The following is a 12146-nucleotide window of genomic DNA, read 5'->3' on the forward strand; positions in this document are numbered from 1 at the left end:
CTTAAAGTTATTTATTTACTTTTTTTTTTTTTTTTTCAGAAAAAGAAACACCGGAAGCACAAACACAAAGGCAAGCAAAAGAATAAAAAAGCAGAGAAAAGTAGTAGTTCTGAGAGTACAGACAGCAGCGACAGCCACAGTGAAGAAGGGCCCGCAGACCTGTCACCCCAGGAGCTGCTGAGACGGTAGGCAGCTCAGAGGCAGATGGAAACCTTGCCATGTTTTGCTTAGAGGCAGATGTCAGGAATGATAGATTTGTGTATTGACTCGGCTTTTTATAAAGTTAACTTTTAATGACATTAGTAATATATAAATATATTATTGTTGTGAAAATTCAAATCTTATAGGTAAAACTGTGACTCGTTCCCCAAATCTCTCTTCTCTCCACAGTCCCCTCTGTTGTCAGTTGCTTTGTAACTTTGAAGATTTTTTACACAACTACACACACGTGCACACACACACACACACACAGAGGTACACACACATTTTGTTTCACATTTTTAACATAAATCTAGTCCATGGGATTTTCCAGGCAAGAGTACTGGGGTGGGTTGCCATTTCCTTCTCCAGAGGATCTTCCCAACCCAGGGATCGAACCCGGGTCTCCTGCACTGCAGGCAGACGCTTTACCGTCTGAGCCACCAGGGAAGCCCTTAGAAGAAGGAATAAATACCACCAAACTGTTGCCAGAAGTGGCTCTATCCGTTTGAACTGTGAAAGCACCTTGTTGGTATATCAGCTACAAGCAGCATGGAGATGTTGCCAGCCTGATGGGTGAAGAATGGCGTGTCATCTTCTCTGCATTTCTTGGATCAGTAATGAAGCTGAGTATCCTTTGCTCTGTGTCTCAGCGTTTGCTGTGGGCTCCTTTGTGAATAATGTGCTCCTGAACATTTCACAATGTTCTGTCCTCTGTTAGATTGTTTTTCTGGTTTTTAGGTACTGTTTTACTGATTTTTAGGAATTATTATTAAAAAAATTAAAACCAATTTTTTTTGGCCCACACTGTGAGGCGTGCAGGTAGTATCTTAGTTCCCTGTTCAGTTCAGCTTAGTTCAGTTGCTCAGTCGTGTCCAGCTCTTTGCCACCCCATGGAGTGCAGCACACCAGGTCTCGCCGTCCATCACCAACTCCGGGAGTTTACTCAGACTCATGTCCATTGAGTCGATGATGCCATCCAACCATCTCATCCTCTGTTGTCCCCTTCGCCTCCTGCCTTCAGTCTTTCCCAGCATTAGGGTCTTTTCAAATGAGTCAGCTCTTCGCATCAGGAGTTTCAGCTTCAGCATCAGTCCTTCCAATGAATATTCAGAACTGATTTCCTTTAGAATGGACTAGTTGGATCTCCTTGCAGTCCAAGGGACTCTCAAAGAGTCTTCTCCAACACCACAGTTCAAAACCATCAGTTCTTTGGTGCTCAGCTTTCTTTATAGTCCAACTCTCACATTCATACATGACTACTGGAAAAACCATAGCTTTGACTAGACGGACCTTTGTTGGCAAAGTAATGCCTCTGCTTTTGAATATGCTGTCAGGTTGGTCATAACTTTTCTTCCAAGGAACAAGCGTCTTTTAATTTCATGGCTGCAATCCCCATCTGCAGTGATTTTGGAGCCCAAAAAAATAAAGTCTGCCACTGTTTCCACTGTTTCCCATCTATTTCCCATGAAGTGACGGGACCAGATGCCATAATCTTAGTTTTCTGAATGTTGAGCTTGAAGCCAGCTTTTTCACTCTCCTCTTTCACTTTCATCAAGAGGCTCTTTAGTTCTTCTTCAGTTCAGTTCAGTTCAGTTCAGTCGCTCAGTCATGTCCGACTCTTTGCGACCCCATGAATCGCAGCACGCCAGGCCTCCCTATCCATCACCACTCCCGGAGTTCACTCAGACTCAGTCCATCAAGTCCGTGATGCCATCCAGCCATCTCATCCTGGGTCATCCCCTTCTCCTCCTGCCCCCAATCCCTCCCAGCATCAGAGTCTTTTCCAATGAGTCAACTCTTCGCCATGAGGTGGCCAAAGTACTGGAGCTTCAGCTTCAGCATCATTCCTTCCAAAGAAATCCCAGGGTTGATCTCCTTCAGAATGGACTGGTTGGATCTCCTTGCAGTCCAAGGGACTCTCAAGAGTCTTCTCCAACACCACAGTTCAAAAGCATCAATTCTTCAGCACTCAGCCTTCTTCACAGTCCAACTCTCACATCCATACATGACCACAGGAAGAACCATAGCCTTGACTAGACTGACCTTAGTCGGCAAAGTAATGTCTCTGCTTTTGAATATGCTATCTAGGTTGGTCATAACTTTTCTTCCAAGGAGTAAGCATCCTTTAATTTCACCATCTGCAGTGATTTTGGAGCCCCCCAAAATAAAGTCTGACACTGTTTCTACTGTTTCCCCATCTATTTCCCATGAAGTGATGGGACCTTCACTTTCTGCCATAAGGGTGGTGTCATCTGCATATTTGAGGCTATTGATATTTCTCTTGGCAATCTTGATTCCAGCTTGTGCTTCATGCAGTCCAGCATTTCTCATGATGTATTCTGCATATCAGTTAAATAAGCACAGTGACAGTATACAGCCTTGATGTACTCCTTACTCTTTTCCCGATTTGGAACCAGTCTGTGGTTCCATGTCCAGTTCTAACTGTTGCTTCTTGACCTGCATACAGATTTCTCAGGAGGCAGGTCAGGTGGTCTGGTGTTAGCAAACCTGTGACTCTTGCAGTAGAAGCAGAGAGTCTTAACCACTAGACTGCCAGAGAAGTATCCCCCTAACCCCTTTTTCTTTAACATTTAAAAATTTATAAAAACTGTTTTAGAAACTAAAAAATAATTCTGGATAGTCATCCTTTGTGTTCTAGAGTGTTACCTGTTATATGACTTTTGTTGAATAGAAGCTTTAATTTTTGGTGCACTCAATTTTCCTAGGTTTTTGGTGGTGGTGGTGGTGGTGGTGTGTTCTACATTTTGTCTTTTAAAGGCCTTCCCTAATGTAAGATTTTGTATATGTATATAGACTGTCCTCATGCTTTTTCAGTTTTGTGTTCATTTAGTTTATTTGAGTTGTTTTATTTTCCTTTTTTTGTGAAAAGAGTAGTATAGGCATCCAACTTAACTTTCTCCAGATAGATGGCCAGTTGTAAATATCGGTGAGAGTGAGTAAACGAGCTGTGATTTAAAAGAACCCCTGAATCCCAGTGGCTCAGCCAACGAAGCATCAATGCGATTGAGAAAGTTACTCAGGATCCCAGTTTGTTCCACTGTAGCATGTGCCCCTCAGAGGAGGGGAATGGATTGGAAGATGGTTCTGGAGGTTGTTACGGCCCTGCCTGCAAGTCCTGGCTTCTCTTCCCTTCCAGCCCGTAGCCCAGGGCAGCTCGATGACCTTGCTGTCCACCACAGGACTGGGTGGGGGAAGTCCAGCTGTGGGCCCAGGATGAAGAGAGACAAAACAGGCTTCTCGTGTGGAGCATGGGTTCTTTGGAGCATGGGCTCAGTAGCTATGGTTCCCAGCCTCTAGAGCTCTGGCTCAGCAGTTGTGGTGTAGCAGCTTAGTTGCTCCGAGGCATGTGGGATCTTCCTGGACCAGGGGTCGGACTGGTGTCCCCTGCAAGGCAGATCTTAACCACTGGACCACCAGGGAAGCTCGTCCACTCTGTTTTAATTCCTATGGGCTCATAGTTATTTTGCTATCTGGAAAGACAAATGCCAGCCCCATATTCTTTTTCATTTATGTCTTCCCAGTAGACAGGACATTCTCATGGTTCAAAAACACAAAGATATGAGCATTTCAGTTTAATCCAGAGCCCCCTGAAGCAGCTGTGCTGCTTTTCTCAAGGCACGTGCCAGTGCTGATTTGATGGCCCGGGCACTATGAGGCACCCACATGGGTGTGGGCTCCTTTAATCCCCACACACCCTGTGACTCGTGTCCCCTCAGTTCATAGGCAGGGAAAGCAAGGCCCAGAAAGGCTGTTACTAACACCTGATATCATCACCCTTGACTGTTTGGGGCCACGTAATGAGTTATTCCTGCAGAGAGGCACTTGCACACGTGGAAGCCCCTTGATGCCCATCTGGAAGGTATGGTGGAGTGTGCCGAGCATAGCAGTCAGAAAACATGGGCTGCTTGCTGACTGGCACCTGAAACTTAACAATAAGAGGCCAAAAGCTACAGAATAGTGTATACAGTTGGTACTATCATCCTCACTCCTTTGGATTTCTCCGTGTACACCTGTATGTACATCTTTGCAGAGAAGAGGACTGGAGGGGTTCTTACACTCCTAAGAGCACTTATCACTGAGGCAGGGCCTGGGATGGGGGAAGGCAGGGGCAGAGGTGTGAAGTGTATTTAAATATTATTCTCATGGTTATTAAAGATATAGTTTCCATAGCCCCTCAACCCTAAGCCTCCTAGACTCTCCACAGGGAGACAGGGAGCCTGTCCATCTTTTGTGCCTCACTCCACTCTGTGTATTACCTGTCTGCATCTGTCTCCTGCAAGGGGCGCTTTTTTTTTTTTTTCCCATTTACTTTTTTGTTTGTTTGGCTGCGTTGGGTCTTGATTGCAGCAGGTGGGATCTTTTGTTGCAGCACATGGACTCTCTGGTTGTGGCACAGGGGCTTCGTTGCTCTGCAGCATGTGGGATCTTAGTTCCTGGACCCAGGGATCGAACCCACATCCCCTGCCTCGCAAGGCCAGTTCTTAACCACTGGACCACCAGGGAAGTCCCTCCTGCAAGAAGCATTTTGAGGGTCACAGCCATATGGGTCTTAATTGCATCCCCAGCACCTGGCTGAGATCTCACTCTTGTCAAGGGCCCCTGATGCTTTTCTTCAGTGATAGTACAGCCTAGTTCTAGATGGCATTGCAGTCTGCCACCCCGCCTCCCCCATCTCCGTCCTCTCCCCAGGAGACACTGATCTGCGTCTTGTCTCTCTAAGTTAGCTCTGCCCATTCTAGAATTTCACAGACCTGGAATCATACCGTGGAGTACCCTCTTTAGTGCGCTCACATCACAAGCTCATCGTTCCATGCATTCTCACTACCTGAATTTACCTAGACCAAGGACTAAACCAGCACTCCAGAAACCCCTGCTCACTTACGATCCCCACCCCTAGCCCCAAAGGCAACCATTCTGGCTTCTGTCATCACTGATTACTCTTGCTTGTTTTTGAGATTTATTTAAGGGACCTGTGTACTAGGAGCTCTTGCATCTGGCCTCTGGGATTCCTCCGTACTGTCTTAGTAACAACTGGTTCGTCCTCATTGCCATGGAGTATTCCTTAATAGGATACACCACAGAGTATCCTTCTATCCCGTTGTTGGGGGCCTTTGGTGTGCCAGTTTGGGGCTGTAGAGCAAGGATCTAGAGTCAGGGTGACCCAGCTCTGCTTGGTAAGTTAGAGCTGCCATGAACATTCTTGTGTGCTCAAAGCTGAGTTTAAGACTGGCAGCTCAGGAGCTTTTGGCCCCAGAGCAAGCATGGTTTTTTGTTTTTTCAGTTCCTTCCCAAGGGTCATACATGAGATAGGTAAGTGAAACCAGGATTAAAACTTGCTTTTATAAATGGGTCTTAACATAAGAGGTGGAGTGAGTCTCTCTGTGTGTTTTGGGGGGAACAGAATCTTAAGAGTGCAGATTGAATGCTGCTTTCTTTCATGGTGTGGGTCACTCTCTGTATTTTGTGCCACTTTGATTCAGGGAAAGGCCTGGCATTTTCATATTCCTCCCCCACTGAACCATCTAGTTTTTCTATTTGTATCTAACTCTCTCTTTTATTTCCTCTTGCAGGCTGAAGCGTCTTCCACTAAGGAGGCAGTAATTGAATTCTGCCCCCGCCTGTCCTAATACCAGATCTCCTCCAGGATGGAAGTTCATTGATCACTCAGTTAATACATTGTACAGATTGTATTTATATGTAAATTCATGCTGTGAAATAATTTTTTTTTTAAACCTTGACATTTCAAAGCCTGCCTTGGAAGTTTGCTGAAATTGATTTCTATTTTTAACTTCTGTTAGTGTCAGAGAAAGAAATTCAGACTGTACAGTTTAATTAAAATGGTGTTTTTCTATTTTCTTCTTGATTTTCATTCCCTGAAACTTTTTAAAAAGAAATGAAAAGTGAAGGCTTTTCTCTGGTTTTGTGGTAAAGAAAGCTAGGTTCAGATAAGGAGAGTCTGACTTACCTTGAGGAATCGTATGGGAGCAGGGAGGTCGCTTTCCCATTCTTGTTGTTTTCCTGGGGGGTGTGGTTCCTTCCCTCCCGTGGTTGGTGCTGGGAGCCAGGAGCCCAGTGGGCAGCACAGGCCCAGGATCCGGGCAGGTGGCCTCAGCCTCTTCAGGAAGAAGCCACTGAAGTATCTGAGGAAGGCACTGGGACCAAGAGTGGAAGAGTGTGTGCCCACATCTGGGATCGCACAAGCTCCAGGTGTTTTCACTGTAGCTCTGGGGGACTGCTCTGAGGCTGTCTCATCTGCCCTGATGAGACTTTGGGAAAAGGAGAGTGCAGGGGACTTCCCTGGAAAAGGCGATGACACCCACTCCAGTACTCTTGCCTGGAAAATCCCATGGACGGAGGAGCCTGGTGGGCTGCAGTCCATGGAGTCACTACGCGTCAGACATGACTGAGCGACTTCACTTTCACTTTTCACTTTCATGCATTGGAGGAGGAAATAGCAACCCACTCCAGTATTCTTGCCTGGAGAATCCCAGGGATGGGGGAGCCTGGTGGGCTGCCGTCTATGGGGTCGCACTGAGTTGGACACGACTGAAGCGACTTAGCAGCAGCAGCAGCAGCAGGGGACTTCCCTGGCCATCCAGTGGTTAAGACTTAGCCTTCCAATGCAAGGGGGTGTGGGTTTGATTCCTGGGCCAGGGAGTCAAAATCCCATATACCTCATGACCAGAAAACATTAAAAAGAAAAAGCAGTATTGTAACAAATTCAATAAAGACTTTAAAATAATGGTCCATGTTAAAAACAAACAAACACACACACAAAAGAGAACAGAGAAGGGGATACTTCTCTTCTGGTCCAGGGGTTGAGAACCTGCCTTCCAATGCAGGGGACATGGGTTTGATTCCTGGGCAGGGAACTAAGATCCCACATACTGTGGGGCAAGTAAGACCTGATGCAGCCAAAACTAGCAAAGTAAATATGTTTTAAAAAATGAAAAAGTAAAGAGTTTTTTTTCCATTATCAAAGTAACATCATAGAATGATCAGAATTGTGAAAAATGAAAGAAGAAAGGCACTTCTACACCCCAGAGATGATGCCCTTGCTCTTTTGTTCTAATTTCACACAGTCATTTTCTAGCACTGAGTCTGCTCCAGGACGAGTGGTGACATTTTGTTCTTTGGTTTTTCACTAGCATTATGACATACTTCCTTCATGCCCTTATATGTTGTGTGTACCCACCCCTACCAGCTGCGTCTTAATTAATCCAGGGTACATTCTATACGTTATGGGTCATTTCTCTGTTGTAGAACATGAGGTGCGTTGGCCAGGAGCCCCTACAAACGGTTTCACACATTTGGCCTCATTCCTTTTGCGCCCAGAAACTCGAAGCCCATTTTCCTGGGGGTAACCCATGCTGCGGGGTGAGAGGAGGCAGTGAGATCGCCGGGCGCAGGGAGGGCGCGTGGGTCCCAAGGTGGGGGCGGGGGCGCGTGGCGCCACCGTTCGTGGCCAGGCTGGGCTCCGAGATGGCCTCCCAGTCCCAGGGTACCCCCGGCTCCTCAAAAAAATCCGGTGAGGATGGGAAGGAGACGCCCCAGAAAAGTAACTTGCCGCTCTCCTTGCTCCACATCCGCGACGTTTCACATCGCCAGTCCAGCAAGCTGCCCTGGGTAGATGTGGTCAGGGCTTGTGGCCGCTTCAGGCTATCGCTCCTGCAGGCGCGGCGCAGCCGGCTGCTGCCCTCGCTTAACCCCCTGGCCGTAGGTGATGAATCGCCACCACCCGATACTCTTTGGATGCCCTGGATGACCCAGAAGGTGTTATGGGGTGACCAGGAGCCCCTCTCCAAGGTAAGAACCGCCCCCAAGGGGAGGGGCTGTGGCTTCCTCCCAATAGTGGCTGAGAGCTCAAGTGCAGGAAGGGGACCTAGAGGACCAACTGGAGGAGAGGCGGGGCAGCTCAGGAAACCATGCTGGGAAAGAGGACCCGACTCAACCCAGACCCTGTGGGACTCTGTCTGAGCCCTTCAAATGTCCCCAGGGCGACACTCCCAAGTGCATGCCCTGGGGGGATTGAAAGAGCCCTGTCACCCAGGAAACAGCACTAGAAGCAACTGCAAATAGCAATAAAATACAGGAATAAACACCCGACAACACTACTGTGTATTCTAAGGGCTAGTTGAGAGACAATGCATTGCTAGAAAAGAAGGCTGTTGGCTGGGAAAAGGAAATAATCTGTGAACAGGACAGGGAGAATTCTTGGGGGTGAAAAAGAGGATTTTCAAAGCCAAAATCCTCCCCGGAGGTTTTAAAAATCAGATCGGAGAACTGAAACAGAAAATTAGAAAACCAGCACATGGGATTCTCCGAGAAAAAGTATAAAGGAACAATAAGGACGAGAGAAAAGTAAGGCGGAATGCAGGGGAGATGCAGAAAAATCGATACATTGGGTTGGCCAGAAAGTTTGTTTGGGTTTTTCCATAAGAAGTTACAGAAAAAGCTGAATGAACTTTCTGGTCAACCCTACATATATAAGAGGTGTTGGGGGTGGGGTAGGGGAAATAGAGAAGGAGACAAGGATATGTCTCTGGGGTGAAGAAAGAATGGAGGGTTCATGTGGCAAGAGATGGTCAAGTTCAATGCAAGATTGGAGGGACCCATAAGCTACAGGTGGCCAATGCCTGAACTGTACGAAGGAGCAAGGCTGTCCCCAGACAGATGGAAAAGCCTGGGGTCAAACTGAAATGGAGGTTTCTGCAATGTCAGAGGAACTCAGAGCCAAGTCCACAGTTGGATCTGTTGAATGGCTGACTGCCTTCGTCAGCATCCCCTGCAGGGGTGCATTGGGATCTCCATGGGGAAGTCTGCTTGAAGAGAAAGCGCAGGCTGTACCAGTGCTTTGTTTAACTTATTTGTGATAGTTATTCTGATTTTTAAGTAAAATTAGAGAAGGTCATAGGAGTTGTGTTTTACTTCTGTTGTCCATAGAATATCCCCAAGGTCAAATTCAATAGATATAAAAAGTGTTTTGTTCAATTGTTTTTTCAGTTAACAGTCTCTGTAGCACCCCTGCCTCCCCAACTACCCCCTTTCCCTCTACAGAGACAACAAATGTTTCTAGTTCCTTCTATATCCTTAAAGAAGTATTTTATGCACATCCCCACAAGTGTATTCTGATCCTTTCCTTTTTTGTTTTAACATAAATGGAAGGGTACCTTAGACATCTTCTGCAATTGGTTTAACAATTTTTCTTTCCGTATTAATAAACGGCATCCTTGTTCTTTTTTTTTTTTAACCTTTTATTTTGTATTGGGGTATAGCGGATTAGAGAGTTGCACTACAAAGAAAGTTGAGTGCCAAAGAATTGATGCTTTTGAACTGTGGTGTTGGAGAAGATTCTTGGGAGTCCCTTGGACTGCAAGGAGATCCAACCAGTCCATCCTAAAGGAAATCAGTCCTGAATATGCATTGGAAGAACTGATGTTGAAGCTGAAACTCCAGTACTTTGGCTACCTGATGCAAAGAACTGACTCATTTGAAAAGACCCTGATGCTGGGAAAGAATGAGGGCAGAAAGAGAAGGGGATGACAGAGGGTGAGACGGTTGGATGGCATCACCGACTTGATGGACATGAATTTGAGTAAACTCTGGGAGTTGGTGATGGACAGGGAAGCCTGGGGTGCTGCAGTCCACGGGGTCACAAAGAGTCGGACACGACTGAATGACTGAACTGAACTGATAGCTGATTAACAATGTTGTGATAGACTCAGGAGAACAGTGAAGGACTCAGCCATACATATACATGTATCCCCTTGTTCTTTATTTTGGACAGTATTCCATTGACTGGTAGCCCCCAGATGGATTTAACTAGTCTTGGGTGCCTGCATATTCAGGTGGATTAAATTTTCTTTTTGGCTGCAGGATTTTATGATCCATTAAGTTAACAGAAGTTGAGAAGTTATATAAAGCTCTGGGAGGAAACTTTGTGACCTAGGTATTAATATTCTCTGCCTGGCCAAACTGCTATCTTTGATAGAGCCAACAAAAAGACATTTTAATTTTTTAGAGTTGCAAAAACTCAGAAAGGATGCATCTCTTTTAAGAAATAGTTACTCAAGGGAGTACTCTGGCAAACAGCAACAAAAAAGTCCTAATTAAGAACTGGAGTAAGAGAAAGCAGTTCAGGAAAAATAGAATGGAGCAGTGCCTGAAAACAGGACACTTTGGAGGTGTTTATACAGCAAGGTTAATGTGGTTGTGTAGCTCAGTGAAAGTGTTACAAATCATCTTTTGAAATGAAGGTGCAGGATACAAGAATGTTTCAGACGATTTCATCCAACTCTCCTGAGATGGTTTGCTAGAGAACATTCTCAGTGCTAATGCTTCACTCTGGCCTTTAAATAATGCACACTCACACACAGATGTGGCACAAATTTTAAAAATAATTGACTCTAAACCTCTCCTTGGCTCATTTAAGATGAAGTTGGAAGATCTGACCATAATTTTCCAAGCCATTTTGGCTAGAGCTCATTTCTCTGTTCTCTTCTTCCCTCTGATTTGCTGACCTCCAAGCCAGTCCAAACGCCCCTGTCCTCCTTGAGGCTCCTGGAGGATGGGGGCACCGTGGGGGTGGTCTGTCCCTGCGCTCCATCTAGAGCCCTGATCAGCTGACTCTGGCAGTGACCTGACATCAGGTACCGCCTGTGCGGTGGCCTCACCCATCTCCCACCCTGATTGCTTAGAGCAGGAGCCCATCACACACTCCTGGGCTGAGGTCTTTGCTCCTGGATTCCCAATGCCCTGCAGAACTGTGACCAAGTCCCGGCCAGAGAGGCAGGCAGGAAAACTTGTAGAATGTATTCCTGGGATGCTACATATAGCCTCTTAATGAAGGTGAAAGAAAAGAGCGAAAAAGCTGGCCTAAAACTCAACTCTTCGCGACCCTGTGAACTGTAGCCTGCCAGGCTCCTCTGTGCATGGGATTCTCCAGGCAAGAATACTGCAGTGGGTTGCCGTTTCCGTCTCCATCCCCATAAACCCCAAAAGAACTCTGCCCAGAAAGGTCCAGAAGGGGGTAGATGTTTTCCCATAACAAAGTTCTATTTTTGTTATGAGAAAAAGAAGGAGAGTTTTGTCTAGAGGCGGAGGTAGCTGCAGAGAACGGAGCTGGGGGTGGCGGCGGTGGGCACTGCGTTAACGTGAGGGCTTGGGCTGCGGAGCGTTGAGAAAAACACAGATCGAGTCCTCTCCCGACCGCACTCTGCCACGGCTGCTGGCTCCCTGGGCTCCAGGCCCCACCGCCTGACCCGCCCCGCGCCTGCCGGCCCTGCTTCCTGTCCGCAGCCTGGCTGTTTGCCTCTGCCCCCTGGCGGCCTAGCCCGGACCTGGCGCCTCTTAGCTAGTCTCCTGGAGGCCTGTTTCTGTCCCACTTCTCTCAGCTACCTGGAGGGGAAAGGCCCTCTCATTCCTCACAGCCCCACACCAGCGTGTTTTCCACAACCCCGAAACCGCTCCCCTCCCCTACATGCCCGCCTCCCCTCAACCCTGAACCTCGGGCTGAATTTGCCTCACCCCAACCCGGTCCTCCCCATCCATAGTTCCTGTATTTGTGCGGGCACTGGCTGGCGGCTGAGCCTCGAATCCCTCCTCCCGGGTCCCCACAACACAGCACTGTCAACTTAGGAAAAAAAGGCACAACGGAAGAGTTACCAGTTCAGTTTTATTCCTGGAGCTTACTAAGGACTATAGCATGGGAGATGACCTCTCAGAAAGCTCTGAAGGACTGCTCCGAAGAGGCAAGGGAGAAGCCAGGATATACGTGAACTTTTTGCTGGGAAAAACATAGAGGCAATCATATGAAGATGAGCATGCATGTGCGCGGACACACCCACACCCACACACACACACTCTTCCTTTCTTAATATAGATCTGAGTTTCTGACCAATATCATTTTCCTTGTCTTAGAAGAA

The 12146-nt window shown here is 47.0% G+C and overlaps 2 protein-coding genes across 6 annotated transcripts in view; both read left to right on the forward strand.

Annotated features, from left to right (window-relative positions):
• GPATCH1 (G-patch domain containing 1) overlaps positions 1-6073 on the forward strand; it is a 54958-nt gene extending 48885 nt beyond the window's left edge. For 2 of the 5 annotated variants that reach the window (XM_027978186.2, XM_012190125.4), the window contains 2 exons: positions 40-185; positions 5793-6073. In XM_027978186.2, the coding sequence (XP_027833987.2) occupies positions 40-185; positions 5793-5823 (177 nt within the window). In that variant the 3' untranslated portion in view covers positions 5824-6073. Of the gene's footprint in view, positions 1-39 lie in introns of all 5 variants that reach the window. The other 3 variants (XR_009596196.1, XR_009596195.1, XR_009596194.1) reach the window with 3 other exon arrangements.
• Positions 6074-7704: 1631 nt separating this feature from the next.
• The window catches only part of WDR88 (WD repeat domain 88), a 50086-nt gene continuing 45644 nt past the window's right edge, over positions 7705-12146 (forward strand). Inside the window, exon 1 of the mRNA XM_004015620.6 lies at positions 7705-8028. Coding sequence (XP_004015669.4) covers positions 7705-8028 — 324 coding nt within the window. The remainder of the gene's footprint in view (positions 8029-12146) is intronic.

This window comes from Ovis aries, chromosome 14 (assembly GCF_016772045.2).
Source record: "Ovis aries strain OAR_USU_Benz2616 breed Rambouillet chromosome 14, ARS-UI_Ramb_v3.0, whole genome shotgun sequence".
NCBI lineage: Eukaryota > Metazoa > Chordata > Mammalia > Artiodactyla > Bovidae > Ovis > Ovis aries.